Source organism: Melanerpes formicivorus, unplaced genomic scaffold (assembly GCF_026170545.1).
Source record: "Melanerpes formicivorus ecotype bairdi unplaced genomic scaffold, bMelFor1.0.p_v2 SCAF_75, whole genome shotgun sequence".
Lineage (NCBI taxonomy): Eukaryota > Metazoa > Chordata > Aves > Piciformes > Picidae > Melanerpes > Melanerpes formicivorus.
The window spans coordinates 919181-945440 of record NW_027142427.1 but is presented as its reverse complement, the minus strand read 5'-3'; the positions used below and the strand labels follow the sequence as shown (position 1 = coordinate 945440).

Below are 26260 nucleotides of genomic sequence, written 5' to 3'. Positions count from 1 at the left end.
AGCTTGGTTGGCCATACTTTGCTGCAATGAGGTCAAGTGGAAGTGGCACTTGGAAGGAACAGGAGCAGGAGGGGAGGGAGGGAAGGAGAGTTCCTTCTGCAGCCAGTGATGTATTATGTAATACTGCACTGTTCATAGCCAGACACCATGGTTCTACTAACAGACAGGGCTAAGGCAATGCTAAGAGATTGAAGTTAAGGAGTTACAAGGTGTCTTGTGGTGTTTGAAAGTTTTGGGGTGGAGACCATCATGGGGTTGAGTTTGAAAGTAGGAAGACAGCAGTACAAAGCTACTAAGAACTTTTTGGAAGTTGCCTTTATGCTGTTCAGGAGTGGTGGCAGTGATGAACCCAACTGGTTATGGGGTTTATGTGGGCTTGAGTTTTTTGTCAGTGTCTTTTATACAAGTGTTCCTTAGGATTGAGAAACAGGATGAGCAGAATGTCCCAAATCTCTCTGGTGGTCTTATCCAGCAGCTTCTTAAGCAAACTCTCAATGACTTCAGCTCCCTGTGAGGCCAACTCTGAGTGCTCCTCAAAAAAATCCCACCCAAAGAGACAGAAATCAATGTTACATAGCCAGTCTGTGGATCAATCTCTGGACATATCCGGTCATAGCCCACAAAGCCAGCGCAGAAGAGAAATAAAAGCTTGCACAGCTGTGAGGTCTGAAAGAACAAGAGCACTCCCTGAACGAGGCCTCGGGAGGCAGGAGGTGGCCCCGAGTCACAAAAATGAGGTTTGTATTTAGTTGCCCAAAGGGAGCTGGAAAAAAGAGTATGAGTGAAAGACAAGGGGGAACAGACCCTGGAGAGAAGGCAATACTGAAAATAATTGAAGGATCTCAATTTCTTTTGCAAGCATGACCCTTGGACTTCAGCAGGGCTACAGCAAATAGAGTTTGGTTTTATGGACACAACTCACATACAAATCTGGGCTGGAGCGCAGAGCAGAGGCATAGAGGTGGCTGATTCAGCAACTCCTCTGGCTTTTTCACTTGGAATTGCTTGAACCCCTTTTCATTTCCCCCTTTGGACTTCAGGATGGGAGTTTCAGCTTTGTTGAAAAACTCCTCCATCACGTCTCAGAAACCCAAGCCTGGTACGAACTTTGGGAAGGTGGTTTCGTAGAGCTTCTGTTCTAACCTGGAAGGCTCTGAGTTCTCTCCCTGTGGGCCTGATCCAAGACCCATAGAAAGCAGGCTTAGGCTTGCCATGTGCTTTAATAGAAATTGGACCAAATTGCAGAAGTTTCCTACTCTTCTGGCCCATTTGTGTGGATTTTTGCCCACTCAATTTAAAATAACAATTTATATAATGAGAAACAAACCACTTCTGTTGTCTTTTTCTGTGTTTGGGGTTTTTTTTTTTTCCATAATGTTCTTTCCTTACAGTTACTGGCTGAGAGATGAGAGCTCTGACTTTTTTATTGTTTTAATGGGACAGGAGGAGGGAAAGGGATTCCAACACTTGCTAAAGGAAGTTTTCTCACTCAGCTTGAAAGTGAAAAGGCTGGTGTGGATGATGCACCAACCTGAGTGCTCAGAAGAAATGAGATGTCTGCCATTTGATGACAAATTACTGCAAAGTGTCTGAGGCTTTAGCCTGGAAAGCAGCAATGCTGGGGCAGAAAATATGCTAATTGAAGGCAGCTTCTCTCCGTGACTGACTCTTCCCACCTCTGTGTATCTCAGTCCTTTGGGACATGAGGTTCATGAGGCTGTACCAAGTGACTCATCTCTGTCTTCCTGTTACTCCTTCACAAGAAGGAAGCCCATTGTGTCTCACTCTTCTCTTAACAAAAGGGGATTTATCAAAACCCACATCAAGAAAGCTAGCCCACATGTGCTTAGAGGTTAGTGTCTTTACCACTGGGCACCAACTTGTTTTCTTTCTAGCTCCATTCCAAGTCAATGCAGAGACATATTGGTAGAGCTCTGGTATGAATTAGGGCTGGAACAGCAGAAAAGTTGTATGGGTGGTTGAGCTGAGGTAATTAGTTTTCATTAGCTGAGTCTTCAAACCTCTGGCATTCAGCATCCTGCAATCTACTGGGATTTTCACAGCCTTCACCACCACAGGACCTACTGCAGCTCTGGGCCACCCATGCAATGTTGAGCTCTGTTGCATGTCAGGATCTGCTTGCATTATTACACGTGAGGAGTTACACAAAATGTGCCACCTGCTAGCAGTCTGCCTGACCATGCTTCAAATGCAGCCCCAGCTCTAAAGTCCAAACATGTTGCCTGTGCAGAGCAGAGCAAGGGGAAGCATTGTCTCTCCAGGACTTGGGTCTCTAGGATGGATTCCTCAAGGGCTGAGTTTCCTGCTCAGCCTTCTCTTTGTACATTCTCTGCCTCCTCACCTTTGTTTTGAGGACTTGTAGGAACATAATTGCTTGGGGACCTGTACTGTGTCCATCACCTGTTGTGAGAACAGGCAATAACTTCAGGAGCATTGAACAAGAAGGCTGCAAAACTAACTCAGGGACAAATGCGCCCTCATCCCTTCAGGCATCCTTATGCACTTTGTTTTCAAGGGTGAAGAAATATTATGGGTATCATCCACTTACTTCAGTAAATGCAAGAAAAAACAAAATGCAGTGCTACAGGCTGGGGTCAGAGTGGCTGGAGAGTGGCCAGGCAGAGAGGGACCTGGGGGTGCTGGTTGATGGTAGGCTGAACATGAGCCAGCAGTGTGCCCAGATGGCCAGGAGGGCCAATGGCATCCTGGCCTGCATCAGGAACAGTGTGGCCAGCAGGAGCAGGGAGGTCATTCTGCCCCTGTACACTGCACTGGTTAGGCCACACCTCGAGTACTGTGTCCAGTTCTGTGCTCCTCAGTTTAGGAAGGATGTTGACTTGCTGGAGTGTGTCCAGAGAAGGGCAACAAAATTGGTGAGGGGCTTGGAACACAAGCCCTATGAGGAGAGGCTGAGGGAGCTGGGGTTGCTTAGCCTGGAGAAGAGGAGACTCAGGGGAGACCTTATTGCTCTCTACAACTATTTGAAGGGGGGTTGTAGACAGGCAGAGATTGGTCTCTTCTCCCAGGCAGCCAGCACCAGAACAAGAGGACACAGTCTCAGGCTGCACCAGGGGAGGTTCAGGCTGGAGGTCAGGAGGAGGTTTTACACAGAGAGAGTGACTGCCCATTGGAATGGGCTGCCCGGGGAGGTGGTGGAGTCACCATCATTGGAGGTGTTCAGGAGGAGACTTGATAGGGTGCTTGGTTGCATGGGTTAGTTGGTTGGGTGGTGTTGGATGATAGGTTGGAAGCAATGATCTTGAAGGTCTCTTCCAACCTGGTCTGGTCTGGTCTGGTCTGGTCTATTCTATTCTATTCTATTCTATTCTATTCTATTCTATTCTATTCTATTCTATTCTATTCTATTCTATTCTGACTCAGACAAAAAATCAAAATAAACTCAAGAATGTTTCATCTTTTGAGTTTTTATGGGATATTTTTTTCTCTAGACCTTGATTACTTTTCTCTAAACCTTGTTTAGTTAATGAAGCTTGTACTTTGCATCCTGTTTTTGACAGCTTGTACTAATAACTTTGTGCAGCCTGCAGGATAACTGTTTGCTGATGGAAGTGAGAGGGATCTTTTACATACCCTGTACCTATGTGAGCAATAGCTCAAGCCTCTCCTGCTCAGACTTCTGAGAGAATTTCATGTGTTGTGTTTCTTGTTTGGGGTTTAGGGTTTGGATTTTTATTTTCCATCCTAATGTACTAACTCAGAAGTCATAAAGACTTTAGAATAAAGTTGGAGCAGCTCATTTAGGGTTAGAGCTGACCATAAGCATGTGATGAATAGGCTTCAATTTAAATGCCAGTGGTTGGGATAGCGGCAGGCGGCGGCTGCCGCTCAACTCCTATAGCAACTACATGTTCCAGCCACAGTGGACCTCACTTAATGAGACAAATTTAGTAGGGGTTTAGCCTGGCCTCTGGGATTTCTGAAGCTGCATTTATGAACCTTTACTAAAGAGCAAGTAAAGATGTCTAAGTAAATGTGAGGCTCTGAAGGAAATCCCTCCATCAGCCATAAGAAACAGTTAAACCTGGTCCTTGTCTATTTGTCCCTTTCATCAGTTTTCGTGATGCATAGGCAAAGAGGGTAGGAGTCCATGGAGTGAGGCATCTGGGTGCAGATCCAGCAGCATGAAAGAGTTACTGCTAGAGTATGCTAGTGAGAACTTGGGGGGAAAAAAAAACACACCCTTTAAAAACTGATGTAATGGCAAATGTTTGAAAACCTCAAGGATGCCGAGTTCTGATTTAACACAGCTCCATTTCAGCAAAGCCTGTCGTGGTCTGAGATGGGGGTTATTGCTGCAGTGAATCAGGCTTTGTTTCTCCTTGCTGACAGTCAAGTGAAGATGTGTCTCTGGGCAGTAGGCTCTGCTAAAGTGTAAGTGGTGGCAGTTCTTGAGCCTCTTCAAGGACATGCTGAGCACTGCTGGGTTGTATGGACCGTGTCCTTACAAAGCTCTTCTGATTTTAAGATTTGTCACAATTGTCCTTTGAAAGGTTTGGGTTGTGCTGCATCACTGACCCAAGACGCTACAGGATTGACCCCTGTCTGAGGATCTAGTTCAGAATATGGGTTGCCAGGCAGACTATAATGAATTAGCACGATATTAATCAACAAAGTGATGGTACAGGGCAGCAAAGGATCTAGAATGCAATAAACAATGATTTAATGCTTGTTTAATTGACTGCTGGAGGAAGATGAGCACTTCCTGAGCCTGACCTTGCCATTTTCTATTCAGTGAAACACATTTCCTAGTGTTAGCTTTTTTTAATTGAAAGCCTTATAAGCCTTTTGGGAAGTAGTGGGGAATCCAACCACCACAGATCTTTGAGAGAAAATAAATAGACTCTTGTCATCTGTTGCAGCCCTGCTGGATTGCTTTCTTTTTACAAGTGAAAGAAAAAAAAAAAAGGCAAAAGACTGTTTATTCCTATTATTTTCCCTTGATTTGTTTCTTTCTTTGCTTGCATGTGTGGGTGTGTTGCTGAAGTTTTTGTCTTACTTTGTTTTGCAATGTTTTATGACCTACATTCAGTGGCGTTCAGCTCATTTGCAGGCGGCAGGGCTGGAGCCCGTGAGGGTAGGCAGTGTTGCATTTCTGCTTACAGCTCAAAGAGGTAGGAAGTGAGGAGGTTATAGTTTAGGGAGTGGGAGGAAGACAGTGAAACTAAATGTTCAGTTTCTCTGAAAGCCCAGTGACCACAGTTCCTGTGTAGAAGGAGATCTCCTTCTCATCGCTCTCCTGCTCCCAGTTCTGAATGGTTTTGCAGAGCAGCTGTGACGAAGGCTTTGCTAAGCTGCAAGTGCCACAGCCTGGAATGATAATCAAAAGAGATGCTTGTTGTTATAAACACTCAATCATTTTCCTGCTTTCTTGTGGAGTTGTTATTAAGCACAGAGGTTCAGAAGTTCAAAAATATAAAGGAATAATTTGTAAAAGAAAAGAAAGGAGTCTATTTCACAAGCCATTGATGCTTCCACTGGGAATTAGCAGTAGCTGTTAGAGTAGCCAGGGTCGTACAGAGCAACCATGCATTCTGCTCCCACTTAGGAAAGCCCTAATTTTTAACTTTTTAACAGCCACAAGCTTACATTTCTGGCAATGAAAAGTGTAGGGAATGTTTGAGGAGCTCTTATTAAAAAAATAAACTTCAAATGATGATTGACTCCCCTTTTATGTCTCTAGAATGGGGCCCATAAATCTCAACAGTTTTCTCTTCAATGGCTACTTGTTCTTTTTGGTTGGTGACAGCTTTTATTTTAAGCAAGCTCAATTCTTAAGTTAACCCTTGTGTTGACTCAAGCCTCCTTGTGTGTCTTTGCTTTGCCTCCCACAAATGGAGGAAAGCTTAGCATATGGTAACAGATCCATTCCCATTTCATGGTTAACATGAAATGTGGGGAATCAGTGTGTTGCTGGAAGAGGGAGGAGCAGGGCGTCAGGAGATCTGCTTCCAAAGGCGGCACTCAGCACAGTTCCTGAGAGTCCCCTTTGAGTCACTGATGTAGGCTTTCTGATAAGCAAATGGGCACTGAAGATTAAACACAGTAGAGCACACATATTCAAATTCACACCTGGATACCCAAACTCCCAGTCCTATCAAGTATGGATGGGTTCTGGCACTCCCTCCCTTATAATGCTTTTAATAGAAACTATAGGATGCTGTGCTTCAGGATACAGTTCAGTGGTCATGGTAGTTGTCTCAAGCACAAGCCCTGTGAGGAGAGGCTGAGGGAGTTGGGATTGCTTAGCCTGGAGAGGAGGAGGCTCAGAGGAGACCTTATTGCTGTCTACAACTACCTGAAGGGAGGCTGTAGCCAGGCAGATGTTGGTCTGTTCTCCCAGGCAACCAGCACCAGAGCAAGAGGACACAGTCTCAAGCTGCACCAGGGAGGTTTAGGCTGGATGTTAGGAAGAAGTGCTTCATAGAAGGAGTTATTGACCATTGGAATGTGCTGCCCAGGGCGGTGGTGGAGTCACCATCACTGGAGGTATTTAAAAAGAGACTGGATGAGGCACTTGGTGCCATAGTTTAGTTGATGAGATGGTGTTGGGTGATAGGTTGGACTTGATGATCTCAAAGGTCTTTTCCAACCTGGTCTGGTCTGGTCTATTCTATTCTATTCTATTCTATTCTATTCTATTCTATTCTATTCTATTCTATTCTATTCTATTCTATATACCTATTATATAAGCCTTAAAAACCTGGAGCAGCCTCTTCCACTGAACCCAGCAGAAGATGCAACTGCAAAATGGGTTGACAAGTGCTGTGCCCGTGGGTGAGTGTCTACTAGCCACCAGGTCTCCCTAAGCTCTGGGAGCCAGCAATACTCATACTTCAGTGCCTGCCTGTGTGTGGCCAGCCAAATTTGGAAGCTCTATCTTATATCTTTCTGTCAGTGATTTTTTTATACAGTCCTGGGGCCTAATGCTTGTGTCAACATGAGGTTAGGTTTCATGGCATCCTAAGCAGAGCAGGAATGTCCTGGCTTATATTTGTCTCCCCAGGAGAGGGAGAGGGTGGGAGAGAAGCATTCAGCAGCTACTGGGCAATCTTCTGCCATCTCTTGACAGGCAGTGATATAAATCAGGGGCTTGAGTGGGACATGAAGGCAAGACTTCATTGCTCTGTTTAGATCCCTATCAGCTGTGATTAATTCAGTGCCATAGGTGGAAGGATAAATGTGGCTTCCTGTAATGTTAATTGTTTCCACCAGCCTTTGAACTGATGCATCCATCTGGTAGCATTTAGTTGTGAATACAAAGGGTCAAACTGCCCAAGACTTCATGGTAGGCAGCAGGGCCAGATCTGAGAAATGCCAGTTAGGAGCTAGTCTCTTGGTCATGCAGTACAACTGAGTCAACAGGCTTGGAGGCGGTCCCGAATAGGTGGTTTGCAATATCAACTTTTAGGTGCCAGATCTTCTGAAGTTATTGGAGAGGAGACTGGAAAAGCTGACTTAAGAATGGCTAAGGATGGACTGGAAATTTTATATGATGCTACAGGGACTTTTGTTCTGCCATTCCCAATGCTCATCTGACAAGTCCAAAGAGAAGACAATGTGGGTTGCTTTTCTTGAGCAACTCCTATTGTCATTGAGTGACACTCTCTGTGTCTTTTGCAGAACCACTATCTTCTTGCATCAGAGGTCCTTCCCCTCCTAGCATGACTCATTTTAATGGCTTAGGTCTGCAATCTTTGCAAGTTAACTGACTCCTACACTCATCCATCTACCTTCAGCACTGCTTGCAAGGCTTGTCTTTGCTTTGACATTCTTGTGTACAAAGCATTCCCATGATAATAACTTGAAGAATACCATGCTAGTTTTACTCCCTCTTTAACGTCACCGTGTACCTATGGGAGAGTCCCAAAAGGGCAACAATCTTGATGTATTTGGTAGAGGGAGTGTGTTTTGAGAGCAGAAAGATCTTTGGCAAATGCAGCCTGCAAGGAACAGAACCAGCTTATTTCAGCTGACAGCTTTGGAGAAAACCAGCATTGCTGAGTTCCAAATTAGTGTGGGTAGACACTAATAAGAAAATGTAGGGCTGGCAATTCAAGGGGAATAGTTTATTGCTTTTTGGTTAATCCCCTTTTCAATTTCCATCAGCACAGAAAGAACAGAGCTTTCTCTCGAAGTCGTTTGTGCTCAGAGCAGAATGTGATGAAAACAGGCAACCCAAAATGTTAATTTAGTTTCCTAAAAGCAAAGAGGAGAGGTCAGCCATCAGAAAAAAAAAACCAAAGGAGTCAGAATTTGCATTTGAAACAAAACTCCATCAAGTCTTTGTCTTCCTAATGTTTGTGTCCTCATGTTTTGAATCCAGTAACTTCTAGTTAGCAGAGCTCAGTAAAGAATGTTTACTGGGTAACTTGTTTTGCAATCTATTCAACTTTTGCCTCTCTGTATTGACTCTCTGACATTATTCTCTGATGTGTTTATGGTTTGGAGTAATTTACTGAATAATTCCAGACCTAGAGTTCTATTCTAGGTGGCTCTGAGTATTCACTATTCAAAATCCCAGCTAATTTTGTTAGAATTTCATAATTGTATCTCAAAATGTGAGGAACAATTGAAGGGCAAACATAAATGCCCTTGGACAAAATAGAAACATGAGGCAAAATTCCCTGTCAAGTGAATTAGCAAAGCATGATTGAGGCAAATGAAGCTGACCAACTTCCATCCTCAAAGAACATGGTGTATAAAACCACCTGAACCTACCCTTTTCTTACCTACTTTAGGGAAGGTAAAAAGATCATGAGCAGGGAAAAAATGCAGAACAGATGTTGGGCTCCCAATTAGCTGGTCTTCCAGTTTTGTGGGGGATGTTGGTTCCTACCTCCTGCCTCATCCCTTTCTCCTCCTCCAGGCATGCAGGCAGGATTTCAACGGGTGTAAATCATCAGAACGATGCTAAATTACACCAGCTCAGAGTGGCTCTGGAGCATCTCATGCTCTTAAGACCTAGGCTTAAGAAGTTAAGTCAAACCTGGAAGTGATCATCTGTGCTCTTACTACCCACACCACTGTTTTGGGCTTCCTTGTTTTATGTCTTCCCTACTGTCCTGAGGTGGAAGAGTGGGCTGAAGCCTCTGAGCTCCAGCCACACAGTCATGGCTGTGAAAAAGCCGGCTATTGTTCTGTACTACTCCAGGACAACAGCAAAGAGATTTGCTTTGGAGGGTTGCTCTTTTGTTTCTACCTTCTGGTCTCCAGGACTTTTCAGCTGTGTCCCCATATGCAATGTCTTCAGTGGCTGCAGGATTTCTGGGACTCTTCCTGGTGAAGCACAGTGACAGAGAGAACAATGAGCTAAACATTGATGGAATGTTTCAGGGGTGGCAGTGTGCTTGCTTACTTGTGGGTGTGTTTGCAGAGCATCAATACTCACATGCAAGGAAGAAGAGAGGAGGAGGGAAGGACTTTTTTGGCTCTATTGGGACTGTATCTAAGGAGTGGGAAGATGTGGCAGAATAGAAATGGAATGGAGTGGAGTGGAATGGAGTGGAGTGGAATGGAGTGAAGTGGAATGGAGTAGAATAGAATAGAATAGAATAGAATAGAATAGAATAGAATAGAATAGAATAGAATAGAATAGAATAGAATAGAATAGAATAGAATAGAATAGAATTAACTAGGTTGGAAGAGACCTTCAAGGTCATTGCATCCAACCTATCACCCAACACCATCTAATCAACTAAACCATGGCACCAAGCACCCCATCCAGTCTCTTCCTAAACACCTCCAGTGATGGTGACTCCACCACCTCCCTGGGCAGCACATTCCAATGGCCAATCACTCTTTCTGTGCAGGAGGTGAACGTGGGGCTTCTCTCTTTTAGCTATTTTTCTCTGCTGTTTGTGTCTATGGAACAAGAAGGTGCCTGAAAACAGTATTAGTTGACCTTTTATTATTACTATTTCAGTGGGGAAATATCCCACCTTCAGGAATATTTGAAGCAAAGAATATTCTTCTAGATGGTTTCATCCTAGTGAGAAGAAAAAAGAAACCCCCAAATGTTACTTGAATGAAATGCTTTCTTCAGAGTTTGCCACTTTATGTAAATGTTTTCACAGCAACATCTGATTCTGACTCAAGCCAGGGGAGCAAAACTCTGTGAACACTAGTTTTGATTCTTTAGCAGTATCTCCTCTCCAGTAGCTGGTTTCATAGGTGTTCTCTGACTGGAGTGGACACTGTTCAGCCTAGGCTTCAAACAGCATCAACAAGTATGATCTTCCACAGAATCACAGAACCACCAAGGTTGGAAAAGACCTCAAAGATCATCAAGTCCAACCTGTTGCCACAAACCTCATGACTAAACCATGGCACCAAGTGCCATGCCCAGTCCCCTCTTGAACACCTCCAGGGATGGTGACTCCACCACCTCCCTGGGCAGCACATTCCAATGGCTAACGACTCTCTCAGTGAAGAACTTTCTTCTCACCTCCAGCCTAAACCTGCCCTGGTGCAGCTTGAGACTGTGTCCTCTTGGTCTGGTGCTGGTTGCTTGAGAGAAGAGACCAATCCCCTCCTGGTTACAACCCCCCTTCAGATAGTTGTAGAGGGCAATAAGGTCTCCCCTGAGCCCCCTCTTCTCCAGGCTAGTCCCAGTGATAATGAAAATATAGCAATGATAGCTGCCTCTTGAAAAATAACCTCCAATAATTCATAAGCAACAGAATTACATGGAGGGAGCCTAGTACACAACAGAAAGTGAAGTGCCTGAACTTGTCATTCTGACCTTGAAAGCTAACAGAGTAGCTGGTTCCAAATAATTAATTATATAAATTTCTTCTCTCTTGGCCATTTGACTGTGAATAGATTTCAGTTCTCTTGCAGCCATTTGTTAGCTGAATTTATTTGCTGAAAAATCGATGTAAACAACTTGGTGAGTAGCAGGTAATTATTCTTGGCCTCTGCTTAGTTTGAGGCAAGTGCTTGGCTACAAGTGGATGATATTAGCAATCTGAGCTGCTGTGGTTTGATGGGCAGGTCACCTTCTTTCCCTGGCTAACTGGATTTTGGATACTTTTTTATGTAACTTGCCACTTCTAGGCAGAAATCCTGTGGACTGCAACAGGGCTGTAAGGCTATACAGGGAGTATACAGCATTCCTCAGGCCAGCAGCATATGGACCTGGTGCCTCCTCCTACTGCCTGTGTACCCTGAGCCCCAAAGACTTCCTGTTGTCATGGGCATCTCTGCCTCTACATCTGCCCTCCATCAGAGGGGTAGCTGAACCTGGGGTTCAGCTGCATTTTTTTCCATGTTAAACTCCTAGCTGTGTCTGCAGCTTTTCCTCCTCTCTGTCCCCTGTCACAGAGGGCCTGGGGATGAAGTTTGTGCCTGCTGCTTCTCCAGTGCAGCTCAGACTGGTGGCAAGGCTTGCAGAGAAGCTTGTAGCCCTGTGCATCCGTGGATCAGCTGCAGTGTGAGGACTGGTGAGAGTATTTTAAATGGTCATTTTTGGCAGCAGGCTCCACCAAGCTGCCTTTGGGGAGCACAGCAGTATAGCTCTAGCCTCAGCCTCATGCAAAGCGCCTGCTTGTCTTCCTGGTGAATTATGATTGATCACCTTCCATGCCCTTTCCCAGGCTTTGATAAAATACACCTCCAAGCAGCTGTCTGTAGGATTTTTGTGTCCATCTGTTGTTACCCAGGGCCATAATGTCACTGCCTAATTGCCCTGGCTTTTTGCTGGAGAAGGAGGTGGCCTAAGGCATGGGCTGTTCACTTACGCACTGCTTCTGCACCCAAACCCTGTCATTACCAGCAGGAGGATCAGGGTGAAGCCTTCTTTTCTGGTCCAGGGACACTTGGTCCAGTGCAGCATCCTTATTCACAAAGAATAGAATAGAATAGAATAGAATAGAATAGAATAGAATAGAATAGAATAGAATAGAATAGAATAGACCAGACCAGGTTGGAAGAGACCTTTGAGATCATCAAGTCCAACCTATCATCCAACACTCTCTAATAACTAAACCATGGCACCAAGCACCCCATCCAGTCTCTTCTTAAACACCTCCAGTGATGGCAGCTCCACCACCATTTGTGCTGGACTCTGTCCTCTGATATTTTTAAGACCCACCACATAAGGAAATGAGCCTTTTTCTTGGGCTCTGGTGTGATGGGCAGTGCTGTGCATGCCCCTTGGACAGGCTGCCTCTCCCAGAATTGCCACGTCAAAGCACAAAGGCCTGGAGCTGATGCCAATACTCCTCAAATCTTCATGCTTACAAGGTCTGCATTACACCCCCAAAGCTGATCCTGAGGACATAGGTATGAGTTTCTAGGAGGAAAGAGGAGTTGCCCTGGTGAAGCCACCTGGGGATCACTGTGCTGTCTTCATTAATGTCGTAGGTTTTTTTCTAGCTGAGTGCGACTGTAGTGAGCAGGCTGCAAGATCAAGCTGCAAGATCACAGTCTCACAGTATCACTAAGGTTGGAAGAGACCTCAAAGATCATCGAGTCCAACCTGGCACCACAGACCTTATGACTAGACCATGGCACCAAGTGCCACATCCAATCCCCTCTTAAACACCTCCAGGGACGATGACTTCACCACCTCCCTGGGCAGCACATTCCAATGACCAATGACTCTCTCCATGAAGAACTTTCTCCTCACCTCAAGCCTAAACTTCCCCTGGCACAGCTTGAGACTGTGTCCCCTTGTTCTGGTGCTGGTTGCTTGAGAGAAGAGACCAACCCCTTCCTGGCTACAACCACCTTTCAGGTAGTTGTAGAGAGCAATGAGGTCACCCCTGAGCCTCCTCTTCTCCAGGCTAAACAACCCCAGCTCCCTCAGCCTCTCCTCATAAGGCTTGTGCTCAAGGCCTCTCACCAGCCCTGTGTTTAATAAGAAACCCCAAGTCCATTCATCAGTTCCCCCAGTAGCAAGAATATCTTGATTCATAAAATTCAAACGTGAGATAAAGCTAAAAACATAACTAAGCTAAAAAAAGAACCAACCCAAATCAAGTGCTTATCCCTGAGGAGCTCAGCACACTGCTTCCTCTGGAAGGCTGGCTTTTCTTAGCCTGTTCCAAGCCTCCACTGTTGTGGTTGGGGTTTTGGTTTTGTTTTGTTTATTTTCTTTCCCTTCTGACCTCATGAGGATGCAGTCACCTTCAGACCCTCCCTTTCCTACAGCTGCCAACTCAGTCATGCTCACATGGAGCCTAGAAAGCTGAGACATTTGTTGTCCCAAAGTGTTTGTCCTTGGCCAGCTCCATCTGATTCAGTGGAAAGTGCTCCCCTTCTGATGGGCAGTGACTTACACTCCAGCACGGTGATGCACATTGAAACTGGCACCTGTTTGTGTTGCTATTGAGTGCTGGCAGTTTGGAAATGCAGAGCATATATCTTCATGTCCCCTTCAGCCGCTCTTGCTGCGGGAGCAGCAGTTTGCAAAGGGGCCGTGCTGGCATTGTGAGGTGTTAAGCTGGGATGGCTGAAGGAGTTAATCTGCTGCCTCACTGTAATATAATAGAAAGGAAAACATGCCTGTGGGGCTAGTCCGTTTTACTGTGTAGCTTCAGCTGGTAATTAAAAGGAAACAGTTCAAAATTAAGCAGCAATATGAATAAGCCCCCAAATGAAGTGCACCCAGGACCGGTTGCGTTTTTCAGTGGGTGGATGCTTAGTGTATCATGAAGACAGGCTCTGAAAAGCAAAGTATCTCAGGCTGGGTGCCTAAAAGCAGGAGTTCCCAAATTCCCCCAGAGCTTAGCTTTTTTTTTGCTTTGAGGGTGCCCCTTTCACTGCAGCTCACTCGTCACTAGGGCCAACTGGTAGGCTCTGCTCGGGGCATGTTCCCACATTCCTCCTGTTACGAGGGAGACAAAAAAGTACAACTGAAACCCCAGATGGGCCCAGCAACGATTTTGCTTGTGAATCAAGAGCACAAACGTGGTTTCAGGTTCTTGGGAAGGATTTCATGTGCCCGTTTGAAGGTGATGATCCTGAAAGTGGGGACAATGTGGCTATTTAAGGTGGAGGAAAGTGATGGTGGCACTGCCCTGTGGGCATCCTGCCCTGCATCAATTTGGGGAGTGCAGTTACTGAGCAGAGTAGCAGGTTGTGACCTCCTCTGTGCGTAGATCAGACAGCTGGCTACTCTTAAATAGAGTGGTGCAACCAAACACAGTGATAATTTAGAGGTGAATTCACAGAGAGCAGGGAGGTGGGTGGGAAGAAGTGATAGGGGAAGAGGTATTTTCAACCACAAGCTTTCCAGCTGGCAGGTTTCCAAAGGATGGGAAGTGTTGTCTGAGAAAAGCTTACCCTCAGCTCACCTCATTTCTTACATTCTTTCCCAAACTATCTGTTACCAGATGCTTTTGGGGAGTGTTGGATTTATCTGGGATGACTGCTCTTGTTTCAGGTGTTTAAAAAGAGACTGGATGAGGCACTTGATGCCATGGTTTAGTTGATTAGATGGTGTTGGGTGATAGGTTGGACTCGATGATCTCAAAGGTCTTTTCCATCCTGGTTAATTCTGTATTCGGTATTCTATTCAGTGTCACCTTTGGAGCGGTGTACTGCAGCCCCAATGGCATGTCTCCTGGAGTGCTGCTCTTCACAAACCTTCTCACAAACTTCTAGCAGACACAGAATTCCATCCTGACTTAAGTAAAAATGTACATGGGACTTTGAGGTTACTGGTAGGCGTTTCATGTGTGATGTTTTGTGGTCTAGCAGGTTAACAAACCCTCTGTCATATCATGGAATAGCTGAGCTGCATTCCATGCTTTCTTTTGAACCACTCTTGGTTAGGCTCGAGGTGAGGAGAAGGTTCTTCACAGAGAGAGTTGTTAGCTGTTGGAATGGGCTGCCCAGGGAGGTGGTGGAGTCACCATCCCTGGAGGTGTTCAAGAGAGGATTGCACATGGCACTTGGTGTCATGGTTTAGTAGTCATGAGGTGCTGGGTGATAGGTTGGACTTGATGATCTTTGAGGTCTCTTCCAACCTTATTGATTCTATGATTCTATGATTCTATGAACTATAAAGAAGAAGAAAAAAACAGTTGTCTCCCTTCAAGAGTGTGGTCTCATGCCAGAGACATGAATTGGTTTTACTGTCTGTTTACCTTTCTATTGGCAAAAGTCTGATGTCCAGGAGTCTGAGTGGTGGCATTTAGACCTGCAAGCTGTCACTGCTGGCAAGGTGTTGGTTACTGGAACTTGCTTCTCTTCAACCAGAAAAATGCAGAATCCAACTGCTCAGTGTGTAATGTGTTTGGTACAGATATTTAACCTCCTAGGTAGGTTTAGTTATCCTAGTTAACCAACTGAACTTAGTACAACTGAGAAGTGGACCTCTACAAGACTACTGAACATGAATAACACAGAGAAAAGGCTTTTCAAAGTTTACTTTTGCACATGCAAGTTCATCATGAGAACATTGCATAAAGAAGAAAGTTTGGGTTGAAGTCAAGGTGTTGGAAGTCAGATTCAGCAGGAGCTTTGGGTATGCTGGACTGAAGGCTTGGAGCCTCAATCTCCATGGAGCTTTCTCAGTACCAAGAAAACCAGTCCTGGTTCTGGGGCTGCACACTGGTTGTGTGAACGCTCTGCACCAGCCCATGCATGGTGTCACTGTCACAGCTAAGCCAGTAGGATAGGTGCTGGTTAGGGGCTTCTCCAAGCACCTTCATCAGATTCAAACTGTTTTATTAAACTGGTTAATTAGCAGTTTGAAAGGGAGGGAGAAAAAGAGAGGTCCTTGGGTCTCCCTGGTCAGTGCCAAGCCGCAGACTGTTAACTACTCCTGCCTTTCAGAAGCAATAACTGTGGGTTTGGGGAACATATGGAACCAACTAGCTGAAAGGCTTTTATGAGGAGCTTTAACAGGGGGCACGGTTTGTGAGCAGAAATTCCAGTGGATGAGTTAATAGTTTCACTTTCCTTAGCTGTCCCTTTATAGGAACAACAACAACAGAGTAGGGCGTGTTCCTCCCACAGCCTGGGCCATACAATGTGCCGATGCATCCAGGATTTCGTATGGACACTGGGGGAGTCCTTTAGTAGATCCCCTGGGACCTGTTGTTTTTTCAGAGCTATTTCCTGATGCTGACCTCATTAGGTGAGCTTCACAGCTCACTAATTCCTAGCAACAGCACAAGAGATTCAAGGGAAGAGGAAACCCATCTTCAGGAAGCCAATGGAAGTGAACAGATTTGAGCAAACACTTTTATTGCTTTTAATTAATCTGGAAAATCAGGAACTTGGGTTTTTTTTTTTTTCCTTTTCTTTCTTTTAATTTCTTTTTTATGCCAGGCCACTTTTTTGACCTGAAACTGTATGATTGATTTTCTATTTGAGTACTGAGAAGGGTAAGAACAAAAGAAGAACCACTGAAGAACCATTTGCCTCAATGTTTATAGAATGGAATACAATGGAATGGAATGGAATGGAATGGAACAGGATAGGATAGGATAGAATAGAATAGAATAGAATAGAATAGAATAGAATAGAATAGAATAGAATAGAATAGAATAGAATAGAATAGAACCACATTGGAAGAGACCTTCAAGATCATCACATCCAAACTATCATCCAACACCACCTAATCTACTAAACCATGCAACCAAGCACCCTTATCAAGTCTCCTCCTGAACACCTCTAATGATGGTGACTCTACAACCTCCCCAGGCAGCCCATTCCAATGGGCAATCACTCTCCCTATGAGAATTTCTTCCTAACATCCAGTCTAAGCCTACCCTGGCACAGCTTGAGACTGTGTCCTCTTGTTCTGCTGCTGGTTTCCTGGGATAAGAGACCAGCCCCCGCCTATCTACAACCTCCCTTCAGGTAGTTGTAGAGAGTAATAAGGTTTCCCCTGAGCCTTCCCCTCTCCAGGCTAAGCAGCCCCAGCTCCCTCAGCCTCTCCTCATAGGGCTTGTACTCCAAACCCCTGGGCTTTTTTTATCCTCTGCAGCTAGGGACAAATGCACATAAAATGGCTAAGGAGAAATATCTCCTGTTCAAAGGCCATGATTTCTCCTCTTTTGCTGTCTCATGCAGCACTAACATGTAGTTGGCCTTCAGGAACCTTCAAACACCCAGTTTGAAGTTACAGATGTGTGGCACAGTAAAACACGATATGGGACTGTGTGGAATGTGATACATGAATGTTCCACTGCATCCCTTCTGACCTTCCCATGCCAGAAACGATTGGTGCAGCCCCCTTACCCAGTTTGTGCAAAACATCATGTAAAAAGTCTGGACCAGTGGTTTCATACACTGTGTAGGACTGGTGGCACCTACTCTCTTAGGCAGTAAAGCAGGGCCCACAGTTCTGCCCTAAGGGCTGAGCTGGTGCCTCCAGATACCCAAATGAAACCTCTGTGTTGGGCTGCTGTTTTGCAGAGAGAATGACCCCACTCAGATAAAAAGGCTTCCTCCTGGCAGAGTGAAAACCCCTTTCTGCTGTCCTTGGTTGATAGGTCACAAACAGGAGCCAGAGGCAGCCATGTAAAAGTGGCTTTCAAAGTGTGCCGACATGGGGACCATAAATTGTGTGAATAAAAATGCACTTTCCCAAAGCCAAAGTCATAACTTCCCATCACTTCCCAGAACAAATACTGTCTGCTGTGTTTATTAGGTGGGACTGTGTATAGGCAGTCACTCTAAGTGTGTTTATTTTGAAGTCATCAGTTCTTCAGTAATCTCAGGCACCTCTGGGAGATTAACTTAGATAGAGGCTTAGGCTGCAGGTCATGAGGTCACTGATATTAAGATAAAGAAAAGGAAAGGAAACAGCATTGGGTTTGTGGCATTATCTAAACAGCAAGGAAAAATAAATTCAAGTTTTAAGGTGGCTTTAAGCTGACTCTGAAGGAAATGGTCTACAAATCCAGCCAACAAGCTGACAGCTGTGATGAGATCCTGCTTCTCTTTAAGTTTCCAGTAACTAAAGGAGGCTGGAGAGGGATTTTTCACAAGGGCTTGTAGTGATGAGAAAAGGGACAATGTCTTTAAACTGAAAGAGAATAGATTTAGGTTAGATATAAGAAAGACAATCTTCACTATGGGGGTGGTGAGGCATTGGAACAGATTGGCCATAAAATTTGTGGATGTTCCCACCCTGGAAATGTTCAAGGTTAGGTTTGTTGGGGCTTTAAGCAGCCTGGCCTAGTGGAAGGTATCATAGCATAGTATCATAGTATCAGTCAGGGTTGGAAGGGACCACAAGGATCATCTAGTTCCAACCCCCCTGCCATGGGCAGGGACACCCCACACTACATCAGGCTGGCCAGAGCCTCATCCAGCCTGGGCTTAAACACCCCCAGGGACGGGGCCTCAACCACCTCCCTGGACAACCCATTCCAGGGCTTCACCACTCTCATAGTGAAGAACTTCCTCCTCACATCCAGCCTCAATCTCCCCACCTCCAGCTTCATTCTATTCCCCCTAGTCCTATCACTACCTGAGATCCTGAGAAGTCCCTCCCCAGCCTTCCTGTAGGCCCCCTTCAGATACTGGAAGGTCACAATTAGGTCACCTCGGAGCCTTCTCTTCTGCAGACTGAACAGCCCCAACTCCTTCAGTCTGTCCTCATAGGAGAGGTGCTCCAGCCCTCTGATCCATCCCTGCCCCTATGACAGGGTTTGGAATTAGATGACTTTTCCAACCCTACCAAGCCAAACCATTCTATGACTCTCTGAATTTTCATTTGAGCCACTTGACCTAAAGCCATGGTGGTTCTGACACGATTAAGCAAGACTTCACTAGAAACTGTTTATGTGGCTGCAGTTTTCCTTACCATATTCAAGTTTCTAATTTTGACTTCCCTCCTACAATAAAACCTTGAGCTGCTTTTCAGACCTGTGGAGTCTTTGGTGTCTTACAAGAAGTGAACTCCTACTGTGGCCTTTTCTGCAGACTGGTGTTTATTTCAAGGAACACATAGGCAGTTTTCTTTAAGACCTCTAATTGTCTGTAAATGTGACTGAAATCACAAGAAGAGACAGACAGACAGTGTAACCCAGAGCACTGACTGGTTTCCCTAGAAAGCCAGAATCACAGAGGGGAAAAAAAACAACCAAGAAACCACAACACAACAACAACAAACCCCCACAAAAACCACAACAAAAAGACATTGGGAGTGAAGCAAGGATTTGTTTCTTGCCTTCCTAATATCGTGTTATGAAACATATTGCCTTATCCTCAGGGTTTGTTGGGGGTTTGTATATGTGTGTGCCTGGGTGTATGCATATTTTTTGGATACAAAAATCCATCAGCATCCATTGTTTAAAGAATCAGAAATGAGCAGGATTTTACTGAAAGCATATTGGGGAAAACCTCTGCTCTCGGTTTTCCTGTCAACGTTTTCCTGAGCTTTTATTTTTATTAGCCAAAATGTTTAGAATCCCCAGGAAATCCTGGGATGAAGCATTTCCTCTTTGAGCTGTAGCCCTTAGGGGGAAAAGAAAAGAGCTCAGATCCTTTCAAAGGTTAGAAATGTCTCAAAATGTATTTTTTTGTTTGGTTTTGTTTTTTTCTTTTTGGCAGATTTTTTAAATTAGAGAAAAAGCAAAGATAGGAAGCTGTGGTCCTGGGAAAGACTGATCTCTTTGTAGAAGAGCCTGAAGAGACCTGTAGGATAGAAATAATAGAAATAGAAATAGAAATAGAAATAGAAATAGAAATAGAAATAGAAATAGAAATAGAAATAGAAATAGAATGGAATGGAATGGAATAGAATAGAATAGAATAGAATAGAATAGAATAGAATAGAATAGAATAGAATAGAATAGAATAGACCAGACCAGGTTGGAAGAGACCTTCAAGATCATCATGTCCAACCTATCATCCAACACCACCTAATCAACTAAACCATGCAACCAAGCACCCTATCAAGTCTCCTCCTCTCCAGGCTAAGCAACCCCAGCTCCCTCAGCCTTTCCTCATAGGGCTTGTGCTCCAAGCCCTTCACCAACTTTGTTACCCTTCTCTGGACACGTTCCAGCAAGTCAACATCCTTCTTAAACTGAGGGGCCCAGAATTGGACACAGTACTCAAGGTGTGGCCAACCAGTGCAGTGTACAGGGGCAGAATGACCTCCCTGCTCCTGCTGGCCACACTGTTCCTGATGCAGGCCAGGATGCCATTGGCCCTCTTGGCTGCCTGGGCACACTGCAGGCTCATGTTCAGCCTACCATCAACCAGCAGCCCCAGGTCCCTCTCTGCCTGGTTGCTCTCCAACCGCTCTGACCCCAGCCTGTAGCACTGCATGGGGTTGTTGTGGCCAATGTGCAGAACCGTAGCTCTGGGCAAGGAAATCTTGTATGCTTGGATCTTAATGGCAACTGATTGCTGCACTGAGATATAACAGGTTCAGTTGAAAGACCATCTTTGTGTTTTTATAAAATAAATTAAAACATTAAATGTGCTTTCCTCAACCAATTTGCATAGGTTAGTTAGCATGTAGCTTTGTATTAAGAGCCTGAGGTGGTAGCCAGGTGGGGGTTGGTCGCTTCTCTCAGACAACCTGTGACAGATCAAGAGGACACCGTCTCAAGCAGCACCAGGGGAGGTTTAGGCTGGATGTTAGGAAGAAATTCTTCACAGAAAGAGTGATTGGCCATTGGAATGTGCTGCCCAGGGAGGTGGTGGAGTCACCATCACTGGAGGTGTTTAGGAAGAGACTGGATGGGGCACTTAGTGCTATGGTTTAGTTGATGAGATGGTGTTGGGTGATAGGTTGGACTCGATGATCTCAAAGGTCTTTTCCCACCTGGTTCATTCTATTCCATTCTACTCTATTCTATCTATAAGGACATTTATTTATTCAGTAACCTAAATTTGCATAGTGAGGGCTGCTTTGGCTTTTTGATATTTTCAGGTTTGGGTTTGGGTTGGGACACTCAACAGGTCTGCTGGGACAGTGTTACAATTGAGTATCTTTTTTCGCTTTGCAAAAGGGTGGCTGTGAAGGAAGAAAGACTAAAGGAGGGAGACTCATAATAAACTTCCTAAAGTTTCTGCTACTAGTGACATGCAGAAGGTCCCAATATGACAACTGTGTCTTCAGAAGTCCAGAAGATTTTAATTTTTATCAAGAGCCTTCCAACTCATTTTGGGGTTTGGATGTAAGCTAGAGGGTGTGGGACAGTCAGAGGCAATAGAAGGGCTTTTTCATTCCAGTGTCCCTCATATATCCAAGTAGTCAGCACAGATAGCCTAAAAGTTCTCAGGCCATGACATCTGAGAAAATATATGTGTGTTGTGAAGTTGTACTTTATGCAAAATATAAAGGGATTTATAATAAGGTATTCTGCTAGTGGGACTTTGCATCTGATGTCTCTTCCAGTTTGGAATGCCTAATGACCAGCTCTTGTTACTGTGGGCCACAATGGGTCAGTAGACTTCAGTGCAGGAGAGTTCAGCCATTTAGGTTTTGGTTCCTAATATTTTTAACTTCTTCCTTTTTTTTTCCCCTGTCTGTGTTTCTACAGGTGCTGTTTGCTCTAAATCAAACTCTGCTCCAACATGAAAGCCTCCGAGCAGGTAGTCTGCAGGCCCCGTATACCACTGAAGATCTCATCAAGCATTATAACTGTGGAGACCTCAATGCTGTCATATTCAACCATGACACTTCTCAGGTAAGCAGAAATGTTGCAGATGGGCCAGCTAATTGAGAAGAAACTGGCAGTTTGAATAGTGATGTCCTGGTCATCACTTTCTATTCCATCTCCTCTTTCCCCTCTTCCTTTGGACGCTCTGTGTTTTCTTTCCACACGTGCCTCATTTGCCTAGTGAGAGAGTGGGGTTTCCTTGGTATTGCTTGGGGGCTGGGAAATCATAGGACCACAGAATAATTTTTGTTGGAAAAGACCTTTAAGATCAAGTCCAACTTCTAACCCAGCCCTGCCAAGTCCACCACTAAACCGTGTCCCTCAGCACTGCATCTACACATCTACACACCTCCAGGGATGGTGACTCAACCACTTCCCTGGGCAGCCTGTTCCAGTGCTTGACAACATTTCCAGTGAAGAAACTTTTCCTATCTAAACCTTCCATGATACAACTTCAATCTGTTTCCTCTCATCCTATTGCTTGTTACTTGGAACAAGGAAAGGAATGCCTGGAAAACTTTCCTAGGAATGTGCCTGAAAGCAAGTTAATTATGGATGTTTGTGAGGCTGTTGAGCATGGCCCCCTCATTTAGTGTGGGGGGAAAAAAATCTTTTGTAATGTTTGAGATTATATATGAAGAGGAAGTGAACCTTATGTAAATACTCTATAAAGTAAATAACTTCTCAAACATGTCATAATTCAATAATTCTGTATGTGTCTCAGGCAGTCCTTCAGTCTCTGTTTATCTTAGTTATCCAATGCTATTAAAAACTCTCAATGGAGCAGAAATCTGCTTTCCAGACCACTTTGATAGCTCGTGGCAAACTCTGAGATTCACATTTAATACACAGATTCATCTTTCTCTTTCCCATTAATTCTTTGGGAACTTGGTCTTTGGATGTCATCTCCTACCTCTGTTTTTTTTTCTTTCCCTTTGTTTTTTTGGAGGGGTGGTAAACATTCCCAGGTTCCTGTCTCAGCTGTAGTGACTTACTTGGAGGGGACCTGTGTAAACTTTGGCAGCCACGGTGTTATGAATGTTTTGCCAGTGAAAGCCTATTAAATCATGATAGCAGTTTACCATTAGCAAATGCAAATCAAGGGTGACTGTGACTTCAAGAGAGAACTGAGATAGGGTAAGTTCAGTCTCCTGATTGAGGCAGATGTCTGAGACATCTTATCTTGCCATCGCTATCTTGAGTTGCACAGGGCTCTGTGGGTCACTTGTTTCTCAGAGGAACAGCTGGGAAAACCAGGAGGGCCTCAACCTGGTTGTAAAGTAACAAAGTCTCCCAGCTACACTCCACAACATGGGTATTTTCCCAGAAGTCTTTTATGCCTCTGTTGAGAAGTTCCAGGTGGAAATGTAAATGACACCCAGCAGCATTTGGACCTGATCTTTCCTGTCGCCTATCGCAGAACTATCCTGCCCCGCAACAGGAGCAGGAAGACATCAGCTTGGACAATGAGAGGTTCTTAAGATCTGGACAAATAGTCATGTCTCCTGGTTTTCCCTATCTGGTCATGATTTTCAAATAGTAGAAAGGATGGGTAACAGTAATGAGTGGTTTAGACACTGTGCTGCCCCAGTTCATCCAGTCCTAGAAACTGAAGCATTGTTTTTGCATGACTAAGCAGAACATAATGGGGTGGTTAACGTGGCCAGACTGAAGCAGAAGTCTGCATATTACCAAAGCTGCCAGGGCTGTGCCTTCTGGACAGGCTTGCACTGAAAAAATTACAGAATCATAGAATCAACCAGGTTGGAAAAGACCCCAGAGATCAAGTCCAATGTATTATCTAATACCTAACACCTCATGACTAGCTAAACCATGGCTTCAAGTGCCACATCCAATCCTTTTCTGAACACCTCCAGGAACAGTGACTCCACCACCTCCCTGGGCATCACATTCCAATGGCCAGTTACTCTTTCTGGGAAGAAAAGTATATAGGTAAAGCAACTCAGGTAGAAATAAATCTTTAAAGATATGGGGTGTGTGAGCTGGGGAAGATAGCTTATGACTTCAGAGGGTCCTGGAGTAGTCAGTGAATATGAGTGCTCTTGCAGTGTTGAAGTACAGCATGCTAGCTAAACACACAATGATTTTGGAGAAATCACAGGATCACAGTATCACCCAGGTTGGAAGAGACCCCATCAAGTCCAACCTGTAGCCACAGACCTCATGACTAGACCATGGCAGCAAGTGCCACGTCCAATCCCCTCTTGAACACCTCCAGGGATGCTGACTCCACCACCTCCCTGAGCAGCACATTCCAATGGCCAACGACTCTCTCAGTGAAGAACTTTCTCCTCACCTCGAGTCTAAACCTCCCCTGGCGCAGCTTGAGACTGTGTCCTCTTATTCTGGTGCTGGTTGCCTGAGAGAAGAGATCAACTCCCAGCTGGCTACAACCTCCCTTCAGGTAGTTGTAGATAGCAATGAGGTCTCCCCTGAATCTCCTCGTCTCCAGGCTAAACAATCCCAGCTCCCTCAGCCTCTCCTCACAGGGCTGTGCTCAAGGCCTCTCACCAGCCTCATCGCCCTTCTCTGGATACATTCAAGTGTCTTGATGTCCTTCTTAAACTGAAGGGCCCAGAACTGGACACAGTACTCAAAGTGTGGCCTAACCAGTGCACAGTACAGGGGTATAATGACCTCCCTGCTCCTGCTGGACACACTCTTCTTGATACAGGCCAGGATGCCATTGGCCTTCGTGGCCACCTGGGCACACTGTTGGCTCATGTTTAGGCGGCTGTCAATCAGCATGCCCAGATCCCTTTCTGTTTGGGAGCTCTCCAGCCACTCCAACCCCAAATAATTCTTGCGAGGTTTGGTAGTATGAATGCAAAGTAAAAGAATTAAGACAGTCCTGGCATCTCAATGTCCTGTATCATCTTCTAATCTCTGTCTAATTTCTCCAGCAATAAAGCCTTCCTCCCCGAGACACGTTGTGGCCATTCACGCCGTTTGCACTGACTCACAGACATCTGTGATTTGTTGATATGCTGTCCTGTAACAGGTCTGGGGCTTAGGCTTTAGAGGAATGGATTGCTGTAACTTTTAAATTTTTTTCTAATCCCTGCAACTTTCTGGATCAAATGTGAGTTTAAAAACAGTGTTAAAGAAAGAAGAAAGAAGCCAACACTGAGTCGAAGTTCAAGCACTGGTGTTAGGCACGGTCCCAGAGTGCCCACAGCTGATGGAGATTATAACACTTACAGGCCATGGAAAATTAAAATCTCTGTACCTATACTGGTCCCTGCAGATCTCTAAATGTTGTGGAGTGCTCTCTTCTCATGGGTTGTTGTTTTTAATTTGTGTAAAGAGGGATTTTTTTTGTTGTTTGGTAGTGGGTTTATAAAGCAGATTAATACTGTTTGGTTTTAATTGCAAACAGAGCAAAATAGAAAATTAAACCTCCAAATAAACTCCCTAAGCAGGTCAACTTTGGCCAGTTGTGGTAGTTCCAAAGTTTGTTCTGTGTGTTTTTGGCAAGGATGACAGAGTCTCTCGGCCATAGAGAGTCTTTGCCATTTGGCTACCAAATTAGAATGGAACAGAATGGAATGGAATGGAATGGAATGGAATGGAATGGAATGGAATGGAATAGAATAGAATAGAATAGAATAGAATAGAATAGAATAGAATAGAATAGAATAGAATAGAATAGAATAGAATAGAATAGAATAGAATAGAATAGGTTGGAAAAGACCTTTGAGATCATCGAGTCCAACCTATCATCCAAAACTATCTAATCAACTAAACCAAGCACCCCATCCAGTCTCTTCCTAAACACCTCCAGTGATGGTGACTCCACCACCTCCCTGGGCAGCACATTCCAATGGTCAATTACTCTTTCTGTGAAGAGCTTCTTCCTAACATCCAGCCTAAACCTCCCCTGGCACAGCTTGAGACTGTGTCCTCCTGTTCTGGTGCTGGTTGCCTGGGAGAAGAGACCAACCCCCACCTGTCTACAGCCTCCCTTCAGGTAGTTGTAGACAGCAGTAAGGTCTCCTTTGAGCCTCCTCCAGGCTAAGCAACCCCAACTCCCTCATCCTCTCCTCACAGGGCTGTGCTCCAAACCCCTCCCCAGCTTTGTTGCCCTTCTCTGGACATGTTCAAGCAACTCAACATCTTTCCTAAACTGTGTGGCCCAGAACTAGATTTGCCTGCCTTAAATATTAGACATGAAGCATTCCTGATGGGATCTTTCTCTTGAGATGTTAAATAAAAAGAGAAGGGCCACAAGGATGATCAGAGGGCTGGAGCACCTCTCCTGTGAGGGCAGACTGAGGGAGTTGGGGCTGTTCAGTCTGCAGAAGAGAAGGCTCCGAGGTGACCTAATTGTGGCCTTCCAGTATCTGAAAGGGGCCTAAAGGAAGGCTGGGGAAGGACTTCTCAGGATCTCAGGTAGTGATAGGACTAGGGGGAATAGAATGAAGCTGGAGGTGGGGAGATTCAGGCTGGATGTGAGGAGGAGGTTCTTCACCATGAGAGTGGTGAAACCCTGGAATGTGTTGTCCAGGGAGGTGGTCGAGGCCCCGTCCCTGGAGGTGTTTAAGCCCAGGCTGGATGAGGCTCTGTCCAGCCTGATGTAGTGTGGGGTGTCCCTGCCCATGTCAGGGGGGTTG

The 26260-nt window shown here is 45.0% G+C and overlaps 1 protein-coding gene across 1 annotated transcript in view; it reads left to right on the top strand.

The window, feature by feature from the left end:
- The window catches only part of TRABD2B (TraB domain containing 2B), a 357793-nt gene that overhangs the window by 164780 nt on the left and 166753 nt on the right, over positions 1-26260 (top strand). The window contains exon 3 of the mRNA XM_068163840.1: positions 21507-21653. Within this exon, the coding sequence (XP_068019941.1) occupies positions 21507-21653 (147 nt within the window). The remainder of the gene's footprint in view (positions 1-21506; positions 21654-26260) is intronic.